Here is a 20,266-nt window from a genome sequence, read left to right on the forward strand (position 1 = left end):
ATACAATCGCTTCTGCCTCGGCCTACGTGGCTCCGCCCATCTGAGCTACGCACGTACTTTCCTTTTGGGTCCTCCCGCCTGTAGGGGGCGCCCCAAAGCTTCGAGGGCCTAGAGGCCTTCCGCCTGGGGTGCCCCTGCGGCGCCTGTTAGTTTAGCTCGGGAGAATACATTTGCGTTATAACTCTTTTGGCCAGGAAAAAAAAATCGCACAGGCATCTTACTCTGGACAATAACGTTTAAACTCAATCCCGGCCGAGTGCCCACATCACCAGCCCCTGACGCAGCGGCGGCAAGGAGTCAGGCGGCACGAGGACAGCCCCGGAGTGCCGAAAGTCCCCAGCCCGCTTTCCTCCGGTGAAGACGTAGCTGCGGGTGGCTGTGCTGGTGGCGGCGGCGTCCAAGATGTCGACCAAGAATTTCCGAGTCAGTGACGGTGACTGGATTTGCCCTGACAAAAAGTGAGTCCAGCCAGGGCCCCGCCTTGGAGCGCGGTTGATCGGTGACGTCTTTCTCAGATCGGTTCGGCGTTTTCCCCTTTTACGATCCCCGTTGCCTTCAGCCGGGAGGAGGCGGCGACTCCGGGCTCCTGGGCGGGAAGGAGGCTCCCAGTCTCCTCACGAGGAGGGCTTTCGTGATCATCCCTCCAGCGTTTCCTCGCTCCTGTGTCTCCAAGTCAGCCCCTCATTTTGGGGAGCGAGATTGGCCTCCCCGTTACCCCCACCCTCCGCCCCGCCCCGGCCCTGCCCGGCCAGGTTTCAGCCGTCAGGACATCTTCCCCGGTGAGGCCCGCTTGGTATTGGGTCTCCCTCACGTGACTTTTCCCCGCAGAACTTTGTCTTGTTTGAGGAAAGCGTCACGCTCTTTGGCTTCTCATAGTTCACCTTGTTGGATTTTTTAAAAAAACTGCAAACGTTTCTTCGTAGTGTATATATAACCCACCCACCCACCTACCCCCCACCCACCCCCCCCCAAAAAAAAAAACACATAACAGCAGCAGCACTACCCTTCTTTGGGGTGGGAAATCCTGACTTTTTTCCCTGAATTTCCCCCACAAGAAGGAAACCTTTCGCCTCGTTCCAGCCAAGAGGCTGGAGGCCCGTGTTTCCGCCGCGGGGAAGGCCCGCCGCGGGGAAGCACGTGCGGGGACGGCTCTGCCTTTGACATTGTAGCCCAAGTCATTGTGCTCCGTCCGGCGGTGGTTTCCATCGCAGGGCACTCCGATGGGTGGATCTGTTTGTAAATATATGGGGATGGCTGTGGAAAGTCATGGTCAGGAGCATTGAGCGCACAACTCACGTCCGAATAAAAACCTGGGATCCCTGGCGCCGCCGGCAGAGCGGATGGTGGTAAAGAGGAAAGACTTGGAAGCAAACAGAGACCTGGGTGTAATGTCAGCCCTATTGCTTGTTAGCCACGTAACCTTCTTATTTAACGTTGCTTACAAGTAAAAACTGGGATAGAGTGGCTTCCGGAACCATAAATACATGAAATAGCGTGGAGAGCAGTGGCATGGAGCAAATGCCCACTGACACTCAAGGAGATTCAGGCCTTATTTCCTCAGCGTTCGTTCTCTGCCCATGCTTTCCGCAGGTTTAATGAGCCATTATGGTTTTTACATAACAAATTGGTGGCTCTCAATTGCATAATAGCCATAGCTATACTATTTATGGTGGCCAGGACCTATAAACGACCCAAAGGTTCATCTGTAACTGAAATACATATTGGTATATTTGCACAGAGGAGTATGTTGCTGGGTAAGTAGAGGATCTAAATTTACATGAAAAAAAAAATCATCAATGAATCTCCAAGCAAAATGTTGAACAAATAGAATAAGGATGAAAAGGTATTTTTAAAAAGCCACTTGCATAAAAATTAAGGTATCCGGAAGGATTCCAGGTCTATTTGACAATCTCGAACAAGAACGAGAGTGATGTGTTAGGAAAGCATTGCTCCTAGAGGTGAGACTATTTGAAAACATTCCGATGGTATTCAACAACGTCTCTCTTGTGGTGTTGGTCGCTTGTAGAATAACGTGCTTTTGATAGCCTCATTAATGCAACACACCCAAGTATTTGAAGGAGGTCTCTCAGTTACAGACATGTGGGTAGAATATTATTTCTACATATAAATCCAGGAAACATTTTTCAGAATGTGTTTGGGTCAGAACAGATATTCTTGGGCATTGGAGGGGACCAGAAAGTTATTTGGAATGCTTTGGTTTAGTGGTGATTCCATACTTCACATCTTTATTTTATTCCAGTATAATAACTAAAAAAAAGTAAAGTTTTTTTTAAATTTAAGTTTTACATGTTAGACCATTTAACATTCTGTTACTGATATGCACATGTACTATTCAGACCATGTTAGTGAGTCCAATATATTTTTGTTTTTAAAGTTTATAGACTATAAGCATAAAGTGATACTGTTAATCCATGTGTTGAGGTTATTGGTTATGATTATAATTTTTTTAAGTTAGCTTTCAGAGGTTTTGATAATCCAAAAAGCTACATTTCCTTATAATTATTGAACCTATGTATAGTTTTTAGTCAGTAGAATCCATCTATCTTCCTTTCCTTACTATCCCACCTCCTACTTGTAAAAAGAGTGTTTTATCAAGATCCATGAAGCCCTCTATGATTTATTTATTTTCTCCCCACTGGTCCACCCTTAGGATTTTGTATTTCTTATAATACTTAATACATTTGTGTGTATATCTTATTTTCTATACTGGGAATTACTTTGAAGTTTCTTGGAACTCCCAGGTGCCTTGTCAGTAATTGTAAGTGGAGTCATATCTTACCTCAGCTTTGCAAGGGGATTTTATTAAAATTACAGTTACAGTGCCCTAACAGTGTGGTTCAGTGGGTTGGTGCTTCATCCCGTGCAGTTTGATTCCACGTCAGAACTCTGCCATACCTAGGTTTTAGGCCTGATCCTCAGGGTCGGGCATGTAGGGGAGACAACTGATAGATGTTTCTCCCGCAAATCAGTGCTTCTCCCTCTGCCTCCTCCTCTCTTTTCCCCCTCCCCCTCTCATCCTCCCTCTCTAAAAATCAATTTTAAAAATTACAGTTATACGCAACTTAACCACAGGGATATGTTCAGAGAAATGTCATTAGGCCATTTTGTCATTGTGCAAATGCAGAGTTCATGTACACAAACCTAGGTGGTATAGCTTACTTACTACACAACTAGGCTGTATGATACATAGCCCATTGCTCCTGGGCTACAAGCCTATACATAGCATGTTACTGCAAAAAACAACACAGGATTGAATCAACCAGTAACATAGTTATTATCATTATCAAGTATTATGTACTATACATAATTGTATGTGCTAAACTTTTATACTACTGGCAGCCTAGTAGGTTTGTTTATACCAGCATCACCACTTGCGTTGCAGTAAGAAGTTACTAGGCAATAGGAATTTTTCAACTCCATTATAATCTTATGGAACCACTGTTGTATATGCTGTTCATTGCTGACCAAAATGTTATTTGGCGCAAAACTGTAATGACATGCACTAATAGGACACTGAGTCATAGAGATCCTAAGTAACTTACCAGGATCACATAAGTAGAAAGTGAGATATTGAGTTTCTTATCCTGCACTTGTGACTTTAAATCGTACGTTTTCCCACTAAATTGTGAGGTTTTTTGATATTTGTTTTTTGTAGTTAATATTAACTACATGGTTTTAGAATGAACTTAGATGCCATTAGAATTTCTGGATCCAGGTATATCGAGAGGGAGGACACATTTGAAAGTTGTGTATATAGGATTTAAAAAATTATATTGGTTTAAAATTATCTAAATATTTTTCGCTTTATTTTCAGATGTGGAAATGTAAACTTTGCCAGAAGAACCAGCTGTAATAGATGTGGTCGGGGTAAGCATTAAGGAAGCTTCTATTAGGACAGTATATACAGATAAATTCATTATTTCCCCAGATTCATGTTGCATAATTTTTCTATTTTCAGAGAAAACAACTGAGGCTAAGATGATGAAAGCAGGGGGCACTGAAATAGGAAAGACACTTGCAGAAAAGAGCCGAGGTCTATTTAGTGCTAATGACTGGCAGTGTAAAACGTATGTGTTTATTATCATCCACTCTTCTTCCATAAAAATGTATCTCATTACTTGTTAATGTTACCAACTCTTATTAGTCACATTAGCAAGCCAAGGTCACCTTTAAATCAAAGATCTGTTGATTGTTATTCAGTCCGTATCTTATATATAAGTGTAAAGAACTATTAAGTTCTATTTTTTAATAGTAATATTAGTTGTTACAAGGATGGGGTATGTATACCAATAAACATGCTTAAGGTGAGCTGACATCCCCAAAAAAGCCTACTATTACTGAAAAATCTCAAAAATAATTATTAATGTGAAATACACCATAAAAGTTATTTTACCTGTTTACAAAGTAATTTTAGAATCATGTGTGCCATAATAGTTATTCCTAGTTAGATAGATTTCTTAATATTTTTGAGTTCTATATTGATTTTTCCAATTTCCATTTTTTTTATGTTGTGTACATGAATCAAATATATAAAAGGATTTAATCAGAAGGGGGTCTTATAAATTTCTGATCCTATAGATATTAATTTGTGCTGAAGAATTTTCCAGCAACAGATTAAGACTGGGTTTGGAATTCAGTACTTGAACTGACTCCTCAAAAAGGAAAAAAAATGACCCTTCTTTGAGGTGAATTCAGAGGCAGAAATTAGTAGAATCTTTGATCTCAAATGTTTTTCCCCTAAGGCATCAGAATCTCTATGAGTATGATTTGTCATTTCTTTTTCATAAAATGAGAAAGGCACCATACTATATTGCTTTTGCTTCTCTGCTTAGTTAGAACCCACATTCTCTCTTCAGAAAAAAAAGTACAATGGTACATTTTCCTTGTTTGCAATATTCTTAGTATATTATTATGGTAGTTATTTCATCCTGGTTTTTATTTTAAAATTCTAGAATGTTTAAAAATTTACTATTTTTCTTGTAGTTATCTACTAACTTGGTATTTTTAACTTCTAAAGTTGCAGTAATGTGAATTGGGCAAGAAGATCAGAGTGTAACATGTGTAATACTCCAAAGTATGCTAAGTTAGAAGAAAGAACAGGTAAGATAAAGGCACATTCTAACAATGATTTTTAAAGAACTAAAAGTTTATATCATCTGAAGAGCACAGTGATTGAGGATTCTTTCTGTTCTACTTTTATGGTTTTTTTCCCTTGATTTTTCCCCCTCATACTCATAAAAATCATCTTTTGTTTTTGAATTTTATAATTTACAAAGTACAGCATTAGGAAGCTGTAGCCTAACAGTGACATTAGAATACTTTTAGAAATGCTCTATTCCCTTTTTCCCCACTGATCTAAATGTTTATTATCCTATATAATAAAAGGCTAATATGCAAATCGACCGAACAGTGGAACAACCAGTCACTGTGATGCACACTGACCACCAGGCGGCAGACACTCAACTTAGGAGTTGCCCCCTGGTGGTCAGTGCGCTCCCACAGGGAGAGTGCACTCAGCCAGAAGCTGGGCTCACGCTGGCAAGCACAGTGGTGGTGATGGCAGGAGCCTCTCCCGCCTCCGCAGCAGCGCTAAGGACATCAGTTGGACATCTCCCGAGGGCTCCCAGACTGCGAGAGGGCACAGGCTGGGCTGAGGAGTATCTCCCCCCCTACCCCCTTGCATGAATTTCATGCACAGGGCCTCTAGTTAAGGATAACTGCAATAGAAACAATACACTGATTTTTGTTCTTTTGATTTCATTAGAATAAATTCTCAGAAGTTGGATTAATTAATTTGTTCAAAATATAGAATCACAGAATTTTCAAGTTAGTGCCTTAGTTCTTCCTTTGAAGTACATGTTATGTTCATCCCCTTTTCTCTGTTTATTTCACGGCCCTAACTTAGGCTTGATTTAAATGTGTGTTCAGTATCGTTCACCACTTTACATTTTATTATGAGACAAATTTGAAAATACTTTTATATTAACACCTACAGAGGTTCTTGGTTGCTTGTGTCACTTAACTATTTTAGCCCTGGCCTATGTCGTTCAGTGGGTGAAGCATTGGCATGAGCACTAAAGGGTTGAGGGTTTGATTCCCAGTCATGGGTGCATACCTGGGTTGCAGGTTCTATCACCAGCTCTGGTCTGGCACGTGACGGGGGCAGGGATGCCACCAGTCAATGTGTCTCTCTTACGTTGTTGTTTCTCTTTCTCCCCCTCCCTCCCCTCCACTCTAAAAATCAATGGAAAAAATATCCTTGGGTGAGGATTAACAAAAAAGCAACTATATTTTAAAGCCTTGTTTAAAAAGCTCAAATTCTTTAAATGGCACTAGAATTATGTTCTTTTCTATATTCATTCATTGATTAAATAACTCATTGGCCATTGTGCAAGATGTTGGGGATACTTGGGTAAGCAAAATAGACATCTAGAGACAAAAATTAATGAAGTCTTTTTAAGAAAGCAGTGTGTTTGATAAAGCATTTAAGCTAAGAAGAAAAAGAATTACCTAAGTAACAAGTTGAAGATGATTGCAAGCAAGGGTAAACAGCTTGTGTAAAGGACCTGAGACTTGAAAGAATGTATCACATTGGATGTGACTAGATTGTTACTCTTGACTTGATACCTTTGAAGTTTAGATTTTTACTGTGAGTCATCTCTTAGTTAGCTCCAGAAAACACTAAAGAGAAAGAAACACTTTTAAAAGTCAAAAGCCATTTAAATCATGGTGTAAGGAGTTTATTTCATTCTAAATATAATGGGAAATATCTGAAAGATTTTTGACAAGAAAGCAACACCTCAATTTTTAAAAAATATTGCTGATTTGTAGAAAAATAATTTGAGGGAGGGTGGCAAGAACAGAAACAAGAAGACCAATTTTTACAATATAACCTGACAAACTTCAAACCAATGGAAAGAAGGAAACACACATGCAGGCCATGCTAACTCACCTTTTTTCAATGAAAATGATGTGTTCAAGTTTTTTCATGATAGAGAGCTGTGTTTCCATGTATCCATCCCTTCATAAAGGTGGATTTGTTGTGTTGGTTCATACAACATTCTATATAATGAAAGCATAGTGCAAATTGTCCCCTTGACCAGGAGTTTGTCCGGGAGTTCGGCCAGAGGTGGGACCGGCGGGGGGAAGGGATGGAGGCCCTGGCTGGCAGCTGGGGTGGCAGCAGGCTACTGGGAGGAAGGGAGGGAGTACCCAGCTGGCAGCCGCTAGGGCAGTGATGGCGAACCTTTTGATCTCGGCGCGTCAGCATTTTGAAAAACCCTAACTTAACTCTGGTGCCGTGTCACATATAGAAATTTTTTGGTATTTGCAACCATAGTAAAACAAAGACTTACATTTTTGATATTTATTTTATATATTTAAATGCCATTTAACAAAGAAAAATCAACCAAAAAAATGAGTTCGTGTGTCACCTCTGACCCGCGTGTCATAGGTTCACCATCATTGCACTAGGGGCTCTACCAGTGCACGAATTTCATGCACTGGGCCTCTAGTACCTTGTCAGCAGATTATTTAGGTTGTTTTTCTGTGGCCTGTATGAGATAACATGAAAATAGCTTTGTATTTGCTATGATATTCATATTAAAGTAATTTCTACTTACATATATATGCAAAATTACCTATGTGAATTACAGTTCACTTTCTAAATTTTGTCTATAATGTATTCTTTAGCTCTCCATTTTTGCCATATCATTTTTCAACTATAAATTACTAAATGATGAAAATACCATGAATTTTTTTTTTACCTACTTCTAAGTATTTTGAAGTTTAGATTTTTACTGTGAGTCATCTCTTAGAATTTGTTATTTATCAAACTACTCTTACTTTAATCTTGGGATGTACTGATACAATGTTAACTAAATTTAGAAACAAAGAATATGGTTGAATTATAACTTTTCATTATTTTTGTAATCCAGAAAAAACAGTGAGTATGAGTGGTTCTCTTGAGGTGAACATAACCCACTTGTGCTTAGTTCTGTCTTTTTATGATGTTCTGAAAAACTACAGCCAAAATGTTAAGGAAAAGTTAATGGTATTTGATACACTTGTTATTCATGTTATATGGACAAAAAGAAAAGGAAATTCTTATATTTTTCCATTGGAGTGCATATTGTCTCTGAAACAAGGTAGGAAGAGGAGGAAAAGGATGATATGCAAGTATATCAAAGATAAACATTGATACATTGCAGTTTTTACTGGTACAACGTATAATGAAGAAAAGAAAGAATGTTATATTAAAGGAGACAATATTTATTATGCTACTCTGCCGGGAGCCGGTCCATCCTTGCTGTTTCAAGGGACCTGGCATATATGGCATACTGTTCTTTATATGTTTGCTCACCTTCTTGGCGCTGTGTTTTAACCAAGGTCACCTCTCCTAGAAAGGTTGAATCCCCAGGTAGGGATTTTCCCCTGAAGTTAGGGAGGGAATAAAACCCCTCAACTAAGTGCCAGGCGGGTAATTAATCCCTTTAACTATGAACAATCATGCTTAAACTACATAATCTTTTCTCCCTGGAATGGAGATAAGAAACGCCCTAACCTTTGTAATAGAGATTGATAGGATTGAATCAACTGGTATAAATACAGTTGTAACAAGACAGAAACACACAGAACTCAGAACACAGAACTGAGAACACAGGGCTTGGAAGACAGGACCAAGAGAGACAGAGCCTAGGCACAGAACCTACACAGAACGTTCTCTAGAGACAGAAGAACTTCGCTGGCGAGAGCATGCCGGAGGATCCTGGACAGGGACTGGCCTCGGAGCTTTGAGGCAAAGCCTGGCGAGAGAGCATGGCAGGGGATCCTGGACTGAACCTGACTACAGAAATTGGCAAGAGAACCTGACTAGAACCTGGTGACCAAACCTGGCTGGAGAAGTCCCTGTGTCATTCCTTCTTCGCCGACTCCGTCCACGCCTTTGGGGACCCCTGGACCTGCTGGGGTCGGACCCCGGCACTACTCTATTAAAACAAAACCGTTCCACTATTCGTGGCTGTTAATGAAATGATAATAGGATAATGATCATTCTTTTAATGCCCATGTTTGATAAATTTAAAGTCACAAATCCCAAATTAAAAGTATTTGTTTGCAAGTTTAATGTTTTTCTGGTTCGTGAAGTCCTTAAATCTGGAAATCACTGCCCTCATGTGCTCATATTGCTCTGGAATGTTAGGGTAGATTGTTAACTATTGACTTGATACCTCAATTATTTTTCAGTGGGAGATTTACTCAAACTGTCTCTCATCTCACTTTCTGTAAAACTAACTCACTTTCTCATTCCAATCTCTGTGAAATGTATGTGAAAGACTTAGTCTGTGGGGGTCGGGATCGGGGGTGACAGTCTACTTGTAGGTGTTAATTGTGACATCAAAGAATAATGGTTCGTTGATCTTGATTACTTTTTAATAGAATATTTTCAGTTTAAAAGTTAATTGGCTGCTTCAGAGACCCCTCCGTGACTTTCACCTCTGTATTTAAAACAATTTCATTAACGCTTTGCGGTCCAATTTTATTTTTGGAATTCAAACAGTCTGGTCCAAATTAATTGACGGGATTGAATGTTGAACCGGTTTGTGGTGTCAACCTCAGCCTCGACGTTGGACCTGCTCCTAGCGCCTGGTCTGTTGAGTCAGCCTCCACGTTGGACCGAAAAGGGTTAAAAGCAATTTGGATCTCCATTATCATTTTGCCTGGTGTAATTTGTAATTTTAGCCCAGCAAAATTTCAATATATCAAGACTGCTGACTATCTGCAGTTGGTAAACAGTGAAATTTGATTCTTGGTTCTTGTTTAGGCCAATTCACCTGAAAAATTATGATAAACTACAGAGAAAAGTCCTTTTTACTTTTTAAACTTAGTTATACCAGAGGTTTGAGGAGATGTTTTTCACCCATATATTCCCATGCATGCTCTACCTCTTTGATGCAGTGGTTCTCAACCTTCCTAATGCCGCAGCTCTTTAATACAGTTCCTCATGTTGTGGCGACCCCCAACCATAAAATTACTTTCGTTGCTACATCATAACTGTAATTTTGCTACTGTTTTAAATCATAATGTAAATATCTGATATGCAGGATGTATTTTGATTGTTACAAATTGAACATAATTAAAGCATAGTGATTAATCACAAAAACAATATGTAATTATATATGTGTTTTCCGATGGTCTTAGGCAACCCCCAAAGGGGTCGCGACCCACAGGTTGAGAACCGCTGGACTAAGGACACTGAAATTGATAAGAGCTGGAAGTATAGTGACAGGACTTTCTAACCTTTTAACCTTTAAGTATCTCACATTGAGACTTTTCTCTGTAGTGTTTTTTTTTTGTTTCTTTGTTTTTTAAATAATGCTTTTTAAAATACTAGTAATTATTATATGCACAGGCAAATCTCAGGGCAAGATTTTTCTTTTTTCTGTTGCTTGGAGATGATTTTGAGGAGTTTTTTTTTGTTTTGCTATTTTAATGAATTGTCAGAGGATAACAATTTATGCCCTTCTTATTTTAGGATATGGTGGCGGTTTTAATGAAAGAGAAAATGTTGAATATATAGAAAGAGAAGAATCTGATGGTGAATATGATGAGGTAATAAGCTATGCATTAGTGTGCAGGTTGAATACAAATTAGAAAAACATGTTAGAAAGTATCTTAAGTGCAAAGGAAAATATAAATGTATCTTATTTTTGTAAGTACACTTTGAATCTTACAAAAGCATATTTTAGGAAATCATAATTGACTTTATATAATTGGCATAATGGACTTAAAATACATATTAATTTAAATGTATGCAAATTTTTTTAGAAAAAAAGTATTAGTACATTTTTAGCTGACAGAAATTTTATGAAACTTTTTCTCTAGTTTGGACGTAAAAAGAAAAAATACAGAGGGAAGGCAGTTGGTCCAGCATCTATTTTAAAGGAAGTTGAAGATAAAGAATCTGAGGGAGAAGAAGAGGATGAGGATGAAGATCTTTCTAAATATAAATTGGATGAGGTAAATGATTTTTTTCCCCTTTGTATTATTTCAGTTATGACATAACATATGAATGTTTTTGATGACCTTTGGCCCCTGGTGAAGATATGTTCTGGCTGTGTACTCATTTGTTCTCACCAAGGTTTTGAGCTTTCACTCTGCCAAGCAGTATTCTGGCTCTGGAAATACAATAATGACTGAGACAGAAACACCCTTCTTTTAATGGAACTTAAGCAAATAAAGGTTCCCTGAATAGGAAACAAGCCGGCAACGTTTTAAAAAAATCAACATAGGCTAGTGTGACTAGAGCAAAGGGAAGAATGTGGGAGGGCAGCGAGCACATGAGGTCTGGTGTTTGTTCTGTGGGCCTGAGTGTAAAGTTTTATGGTTGGATGTATAGGTCTAGATTAAGATCATAAGAGGCCCTTGAATGCAACTAAACAAATCAAAATTTTTAAGAGACAAATAAGGTATCTGACTTGTATTTCAGAGTGATGAGTGTCAATATGCACAGGCGACCATTGAACAACACGGGTTTGAATGGTGCAAGTCTACTTATACACAGATTTATTTTTCAATGCATATTATAATGTATTGTCTTTTTCTTGTGATGTTCTTAACATTTTTTCTCTAGCTTTATTGTAAGAATACAGTGTATAATACATATCATAAAATGTGTTAATCAACAGTTTGTGTTTTCTGCAAGGCTGTTGATCAATAGGCTAATACTTAGGTTTTAGGGGAGTCAAAAATCATGCGCGAGAGGTTGATGCCTCTATAACCTCTGCATTGTTCAAGGGTCAACTTGAACATTGAGATAATTGGGGAGGCAGAATGGATTTTCTGAGTTAGATCACATAAAAAGTTACTGTAATATCAGTAGAGAAAAGAATGAAGTAGTAAGGGATATGGATTCATTGACTTTAATGGGAGTAAAATTGAAAATTGTTGACAGCTCTTTGGTACTACTTTATGACAGAAAAAGAGGAAATAAGTACTACTAGGTTTACTTCTTTGAAATATTTGAGATAATTGTTAAGTCTGCTTAGCTTGAGAGTGAATTTGCTGAGATATTAATGATGTTATTTAAATCCATATGGAGATGCCCAGTACCTAGAACTGTTCATTATTCCTATTACATAGCATTAATATCTAAATGTTGAGTATAATTGACTCTGAATTTTTGTTAGGATGAGGATGAAGATGATGCTGATCTCTCAAAATATAATCTTGATGCCAGTGAAGAAGAAGATAGTAATAAAAAGAAATCTAATAGACGAAGTCGCTCAAAGTCTCGATCTTCACATTCACGATCTTCATCACGCTCATCCTCCCCCTCAAGTTCAAGGTCTAGGTCCAGGTAAACGGGTACAGGTCAAGGGTAACACCAGTCAAAATGTCAGTATCTAACTTCTTTATTTATAAATTTTGTTTTTATTGACTGAATAAGCTTTCCTTTTATTTTAGAGATTTCATTCAAGTCATCTTTTAAAAGATAATTTTTTTCTTAGTGCCTTGAAGTTACTGTCCAGTATTTTCAGAAATGCAGATTTTAATATGAAACTTGCTCAGTCCATTTATCTCCAGACCTTTTATTAAAATAGACTTTAAAGATCTAATTAAATCATTACATAAAGTGTATTATCTACCTATACAGTTTACATTTAGAAATTTTTAAGTAAAGTGAATATTTGTTTTCACTAGTAAAGGCTAATATAGAAATTTTCTAGGCCTTAAGTTTTTGCTTGTTACATAGTGCTTAGATAATTTACTTTGTTATAGGTATTCTGAATAAAGGAGAAAATTCAGTCATATAAGTTTTATTGGCTTAATGCTTATAATTTTGAGATGTTCAGGAATAAATTAGAGGAGTCAATTGGTGGTGTACTTGAATATTATTTTGTTAGTAATGTAAAATTTTAGTAAATATTTCCTGATTGAGTAGTCAACAATAAAAATAAAATTTTATGTGAGAAAAATCAGTGCTTTGTATAAACTGTTTCCTTGAAGAATTCTTATTCACAGTTTAAGTTAATCAACATGCAATGAATTTTTAATGTATTTAGGAAAAATTATTAGCTAATTGAGTACTTAATTAGTTAAAGCTTAAAAGTGATTGATTCTAAAGATAATTTTAAGATGAAAATGTTACATTCTTTTGCTGCAGGCTATTTTAAGGAACAAATTAAAGGTGTAAGATTACTACTGAATTTTACTTCTGTTGTGACTTCTGAAATTTAAATGGACCATATCTCCCCTGTGTCATTTTTCAATTATATAATTACCTAAAACAATGACAGGGTTGTTAATGTATTTTCCCTTTAATTCTCTAACATTTGAGCAGGAAGAAAAATAGGGTTAAACAAACATACACATGTCAACATTTAAAGCTTCATACTAAATAGTGAATGAGGAAATAGAAGGGATTTTATAAGGAAAATTAATAGATATTTCAGAGAAGTTAATTAAATGTAAACTGCAACATTCAAATCCTTGGATATGTTAAGTCCTGTTAAGTTACTTTTAAATATTGTAAATGTAAAGTATTCAGTGTTAATAAAGTGATAATACTGAAAGTTTTAATTTGTACAATCTTGAGTAATATTTTAGAGTAATTTTGTCAAACTTGAAAAGTGATAGTTGATTATTTTTTTAAAATTACCTATATCTTTAAGTTTTTGCATAAATATCAAAACAAAAAGTTACTTTAAAATATTATGTTATGAAAACATATATCAAAATAGTTGTCCTTTTACATGAAAATGAATTCTAATGCATATCTTTCTTTCAGTGTTCATATCACAAAGTTCAATTAAGTGGTCCTGGAAAAAAAAATCCTTCCATGTTGTTCCAGGTCCCGTTCAAGAAGTTCTTCCAGTTCGCAGTCAAGATCTCGTTCCAGTTCCAGAGAACATTCGAGATCTCGTGGGTCGAAATCAAGGTGAATGAGGTAGCATCTCTCTGTAAAGCAGAGAGAAAAAAGTATTTAAAGGCCGCAGAAGGTGTTGCTGCTTTTTCCCCCCTTATTTTGCTTCTATTGTCAATTTTATTTTAGCATTAGAAAACTAATGCACTTGCCTTGGCTTAATTTTCTCACCATGAGATGTTTCCATTGCCTGCAGTGTGCCAAGACATTCCCATGATTGAATTCAGGTTATTTTGCATTGTGCAAGGTTTGTTATTTGTGCTAAAATGTGATGAATTAGGAAGACAGAGCCAGGTCTTATTACCAAATATCTCATACATTAGTTATGTTTGCAGTAGTAGTTCAAATAAAATTAGAGATATGCAAATAAAAAGGAAATGTTTATTCTTTTGTTTTTGTTTTTTGTTAATCCTCACTGGAGGATATTTTCACCTTTGATTTTTAGAGATTGGAAGGGAGGGAGAAGCGGGAAGGAGAGAGAGACACACACACACACATTGCTTCCCACATTCACCCTGATGGGGGCAGGAACCTGCAGCCCAGGTATGTGCCCTTGACCAGACTCAAACCTGTGACCCTTCTAGTACACAGGCTGACGCTCTAAAGATACACTGGCCAGGGCTTTTTTCTCATTTTTAAAAGGAAGAAAAATAAGTTCGCCTCAAAACAGATTTTGTTTTAAAAGGCAATTGTTTCAATATTTATAGCAACGATTTTGTTATTTATATCAGATAAAGTTTCCGGGGGGGAGGGTCTTATACATATTTTCATTTCTCTGTAATATTACATAGACTATTATAAACAGTGTGTGAGAACAGACACTCCTCTTAAATTCCACAAACTAAATCAAGAAGTTGGTTGGTTAGTCTAAGTAGAGTGTGGTCTTAAGTAATATTGTTAACTCTAGGTTGCATTTAGTTATACAGTTTCTAAAAAGCACACGAGACACCAGTTTTTCTAAACATTGTCAAAATATACTGCCTCTCTTTTTAAGTTTATTTATTGATCTAGTAAAGGCATCTAACATGAATAAGGAAAACACAAAAAATTCCACTTGTGTGGAACTTTACACTGAAGTTTAGTGGTAGCTCCTTTGGTAAAAATAATGGCTTAATAGTTTATTAGAGCCAAGTCTATAGCATTAGAGGGCAACAACAGTTTAACAACGTTAAGAAGAAAAGAATGATATGCACATTTGTTTAAGCCAATAGAAAATAGAGAGCCAATGAGTTTATTGTTGTTACTGTGGTGGTGATGTGTATTTATCATTGTTATAGTCTTTTGAGTGCTTCTTAGGTGAAGATAAGTCCTAGTTCCCTTTGGGAAGCACTGTAATAAGGTTTACAGAACAGCCTTTATATTCTTTCCAAACATTTTTTCTTTGCTTATAACTTTCCAAAGAATTCTCCTTTTGGGCTTTCTAAGTTTATTTTAAGCCCAAAGGTGAATTTTTTGGGAAGTTTGAGCTAAATTACTTCAACCAAAATGTAAATGAAGAAAAAATTGCATTTAAACATTTGCATGGTTACCACTACCTAAAACATGTGAATGTCAACACTTCATACTTCATGAATAGTGGGCTTTCATAAAAATAAATATTGCTGATATAAATAAAGTTTTAAAGTTACTCATTTTATTTTTCTTTGAATATTTAGCAGTTTAATAGTTGCTGTTTTTCTCATTTCTGTCCCCTATCCCTGCTTTTCCTATAGCAACTTAACTAATAAGTTTTATAATTCCACAAGGAATTGTTATGTTTACTTTTCTCAGGAGGTTGTGTATATATGATACATATTTTTCTCCAAATGGAAGGATGTATTTTCTAGACAAAAATGTGTAAATGCACAGTTTACCTGTTGGTTTTGCTATTTATGTATACTTTAAAATGAAAGCCTTAAGTTTTAAAAAAATAATTTAAAAATTCTACTTTAATATATTGGGCTGGTTGTTAATCATAAGTAGTAAACACTTACCTTACAATTTTAAAAAGAGATGAGATTAAAGTGAATGTATTTAAATAGAATTGTTTTTATGGTTGAACCAGAAGTCTTCTGTTGAGTAAGCAGTAAGTATTCTTCTCATAAAATTTTCAGTTATAAATCCTTTTTGTTTTGGAGCTGTTAACTAAATATCTGCCTCATTTCTTCTTTTAATGAAATGTTTGATTTGTTTCTCAATCAATGAAGATCCAGCTCCAGATCCCACAGGGGCTCTTCTTCCCCACGAAAAAGATCTTATTCAAGTTCATCATCTTCTCCTGAGAGGAACAGAAAGAGAAGTCGTTCTAGATCTTCATCTGGTGATCGCAAAAAAAGACGAACAAGATCACGGTCACCCGAAAGGTTTGGGTTTCTGTAGAAATAAGAATGGGTGTTCTTAAGTGTGTTTAATAGATTAAACTTCTAGTCAAGGATCAGATTTTTATAATCTCCTTTAGTCCAACTTTAAATTATACTTTTCAACTTTAAACTTCAAAAAACATTAATTGCTTTGTTTATCTTTTGTGCTTTGATTGGATTGTTTAGAAAAGTTGTAGATCAAGCCACTCTTCTATCTGTTCATTTTATTACTTAAATACTTATTTTCATATATAATTATAGCCAACTCTTGGTTATTTCTATCTTTTAAGATTTAATTCAAAAGCTGTGTGTTGAAGTAATTTAGAAGTTGATTTCTATATGTATTTAGTTCATATTATAAATTTTATATTAATATTAGAAATTAATATTCTAGGGCATCTAGTAAAAATAATTATTCTAGATCATTGAAAATCTGTCCTCATTTAAATATGTGTAAATGCATTTGCACAGCAAATTATTGTTTCATACTCTTTATAAGGAAATTGTTCTTGTAGCTAATACATTTTTCATCTTGCAGTACAAACCCCGTTGTTTTTTTCTTCTTTTTGAGAAAGACCTTTACTTGATTATGTTATCTATGTGGACATTTTTTAGTTTGGAGAGCATGTCATCTGTCAGCCTTTCCTACAACAGACTAATTAATTAATTAATTTTCCTCTTGATTCTCAACGTCTAATTATACAGTCAGTTTAATGGCTTCCTTTGTATCCTTGGCAAAATTTTTCTTATCCTTTCAGCTTGTGAAAGTAATGATTAGGTAAAATCTGATTATTGCTGGGTTTAGTGGTAGGATGCCTCATGATTCCTATTTGCACAGAATGATTAGTTTTGCTTCACATTTTGAAGTTTAGATATTAAGGTTACACACAACTAGTCTTCTTTCTCTGCATTTGGTTTGATTTTGTTTTTTTGTAAGAAAAATAACTCCATACTTGTGAAATTCATTCTGTTGATTTCTTACTACTTCTGCAAATTTTTATTTTAGCCACATATAATCCCCCTAGTTTGTTGTCATCTAAACTTAATGAACATGTTCTCTATTCCATAAGCCAGGTGATTGGTGAAAACACTAAACAACCCTGAGCCCAGGGCCAACCCCTCGGAACACCACTACTTTACCCAGGTTGATATATTGACTTATTCATATTAGCTGCATGCATATAACCATTTAACTAATTGTACAATCATCTTGTGAGACCTAGATTTCCAAAATGTAATTATTTATGAATACATATTCTTATATACAGTCAGAAGCCTTGCTGTATCTGTTTTACATATAGACTTACCACACTATCTACAGTGTTATCACAGAGATTGTTTTAGTTACTCTTCCATTAACAAGTTTATATGGCTTTGTTGTATATTATCTGTAATTTACCTATTTTTGCAAGGCTTTTCTTAAATAATTGAGAGATGGCTGTATCTTGAAATGAGAGATTTTTTTAATTATAGAGAATTTTAAATTATACTATTACTGGGCTCACATCCAAGGTCTAAACACTAATTTTATGTGTATAAGTTTATATCTTAGATTTTAATTGTTATGTTTTTCTAGTATAATTAGGTTTGATTTTTGTATATTCTCAAAGTCTTAATGAATGAATGATGATATCCAACTCCAGCTTATTAAGACTACCTGCTTTCTCTATTATGTCTTACAGGCACCACAGGTCATCTTCTGGATCATCCCATTCTGGTTCCCGTTCAAGTTCAAAAAAGAAATAATGTATTAAAATTTACATCTTAAAAAAAAAATCCAGTACAGTGCATGAAGCATATTTTTTAAGAAGTTGGTGTCTTACTTGGTCAAAAGTGCTAAGTCTCCTAGTAGAGGTGCATGCCTTTCATTGCTTTTCAGAACAATACAGCTGTGTTTATTTGTGAAATTAAAAGTAAATAGTATTTTAAGCCATAATATCCCAAAATAGATGCTCTATTTATCGTTCTTTATTTACAGTCATTTTTTTTAAAAAACCATCTCATCTATAACGAAGTACTTTGCTTCTTTTGGGTTTTTGTTTTTGTTTACTTTATTTCCTAATTTGAACTCTTGTTTTCCTCATTTCCAAATAGGAATTGTTTAGTGACTTATGGTTACCTTAGGCTTGCCTGAACTTTGGGCATGGAGGCAAGACTGTGGTGAAGTAGTTGGAAACAGTCTGTTTATGTTAATCTGAGAAAAGGAGTCAGCCTAGGTATGTTAACCTATGTCAAAGTGATTCTTCTCAGAAAAAGTTAAACTAGTTGTAAAACAGCCAACTAGAAACTTTATTCTTAAATTCCCTATGCTAAGGGTGCCTTAGAATTATTCTGTCTTTTATTCAGTTTTGCTTTTTGCACCACATTTAATGCAGAAAAATCTTGTGAATTGTAGAAGGAGAATGGTGTTCCATATTTCTCACTCTGACACATCATTTGAGCAAGAATATCTAACAGTTCATTTCTAATCTGCTGATATGGTTGTCTGATGAGGAAAACATCTTATGTTCAAAATGTTTATCTTACTATTTTAAGAAGCTTTGTGTGATGTCTTTTAAAAATCCATTATCACACATGATAGGGTAGACAAAGCTAAATTATAGTTAATAAAGAAAACTTCTGAAGTATAGTTCTCTTTGGGTGAAAGACCAACAGAGACATTGTTAATTTAAGCAAACCTTTGCTGTGAGATGTTTAACTTTAAACACTTAATAAAATTTTTTTGAGTAATAAATGAATATTTATTTCTGCACAACACAAGCAGAAATAATTGTTCCTGTTCACTTGAAATTACTTATGGCTTAAAATACTTTCAGAGTTTGTTTTATTTCTCAAAATTAAAATCTGGTCACAAGCTTTATTATGTCTTTTGGTTTAAAAAACAAAAGGTTTCTCTTAACAGTATCTTCAGTGACAATGCAAGGTAAGTATGTTAAGGAAGATCAGCAGTTGTGCTTGAGGACTTTTTGTCATGGGGATCAATACCCATTATTCTTGTTCTGTTTTTTGGGGGTTTTTTTGAACAGTAATGTCTTCTGCAATTAAAAACTAAAATGCTTTAAGGCATTTTGTAGACAGACCAAACAAAATTATATTTGTTTCTTTATTTTAAAATGAGTGGTTTTTCTCTTCACTTGATCTAAAGATGAAATCAAAATATCTTATGTAGGAATATTTTGATAATATTTTTACAATGAACTTGCCCCTTGTTTTTTTTGTCTTAATTTTCTTTCCTACATTTACTGTAGTTTGCACAAGAACTTTTCTCTCTTGTAATTGTGCCTCAGACTTCTTGAAAGTCCACCTCCTAAAATGCCCAGATGATCTTTTAGATTTTACATGTTACTATTGGTTTATTCTTGTGCTTTCTGTATTTAAACTTTGGCTGTACTAAATAAATGCAAGATTATAAATTTAGCTAATAGTTGTTTACAGACAATTCAGATGATTATGATTTCATTTGGTTTAACTAAACTGTAGTAGTCCATAAGGAAATGATGCTGTAGACAAATGTAAATAAAGCTTGTGAGTCAAGCATCAAGTGGTGTTTGTTAGAAATAAATTAGAAATTTTAAATGCTGATTTAATGTTCATTTTTAAAGCTATTTGCAGCCTTGTTTGTTACTTCTCATTTTAAACTCTTTATATTCACTTACTGCTGCAGCCTTTTGCGTCAAGGGTTCAAGGATCTGGAGAAGGGGCTACAACCTAAACAGATACACTAGACAAGAAATATAAATTTAGAAGGCATGGGGGAAAGTCAGGCAGAGAACTCCTCCTCTAGTGGAGTGGCTCTCTGAATCTCCGGACCTACGGCTTTTTATTTACTAGAATATATATATACATTTGCCATTGGTAAGGTTTGATAAACAGTTAAAAATTAACAGGTTAGGAGATCGCCTTCAGCCATTTGGCCAGCAGCAGGGTAATATATTGCTGATTTTTTTTTTCAGCCCTGCTGAATATCAAAGTCCATCAGCCTTCT

General features: G+C 35.7%; 1 protein-coding gene across 3 annotated transcripts; it reads left to right on the forward strand.

Annotated features, from left to right (window-relative positions):
- Positions 1-237: 237 nt before the first annotated feature.
- On the forward strand, positions 238-19,857 carry ZRANB2 (zinc finger RANBP2-type containing 2). Of its 3 annotated transcripts, none has more exons than XR_009451957.1 (11): positions 244-458; positions 3,836-3,888; positions 3,980-4,088; positions 5,039-5,121; positions 10,553-10,629; positions 10,903-11,037; positions 12,207-12,376; positions 13,871-13,957; positions 16,129-16,284; positions 17,356-17,425; positions 17,964-19,857. XR_009451957.1 is itself a non-coding variant. In XM_059689182.1 (11 exons), exons 1-10 carry the CDS (start codon positions 403-405, stop codon positions 17,383-17,385), a joined length of 960 nt encoding a protein of 319 aa, XP_059545165.1. In that variant the 5' UTR covers positions 251-402; the 3' UTR covers positions 17,386-17,425; positions 17,964-19,857. The 3 variants fall into 3 exon arrangements, 2 of the variants coding, with proteins under 2 accessions (XP_059545166.1, XP_059545165.1); XM_059689182.1 differs by having other exon boundaries at positions 251-458; positions 17,352-17,425; XM_059689183.1 differs by lacking the exon at positions 17,356-17,425 and having other exon boundaries at positions 238-458.
- Positions 19,858-20,266: the final 409 nt, after the last annotated feature.

The sequence above is a fragment of the Myotis daubentonii genome, chromosome 3 (genome assembly GCF_963259705.1).
Source record: "Myotis daubentonii chromosome 3, mMyoDau2.1, whole genome shotgun sequence".
Taxonomy (NCBI): Eukaryota; Metazoa; Chordata; class Mammalia; order Chiroptera; family Vespertilionidae; genus Myotis; species Myotis daubentonii.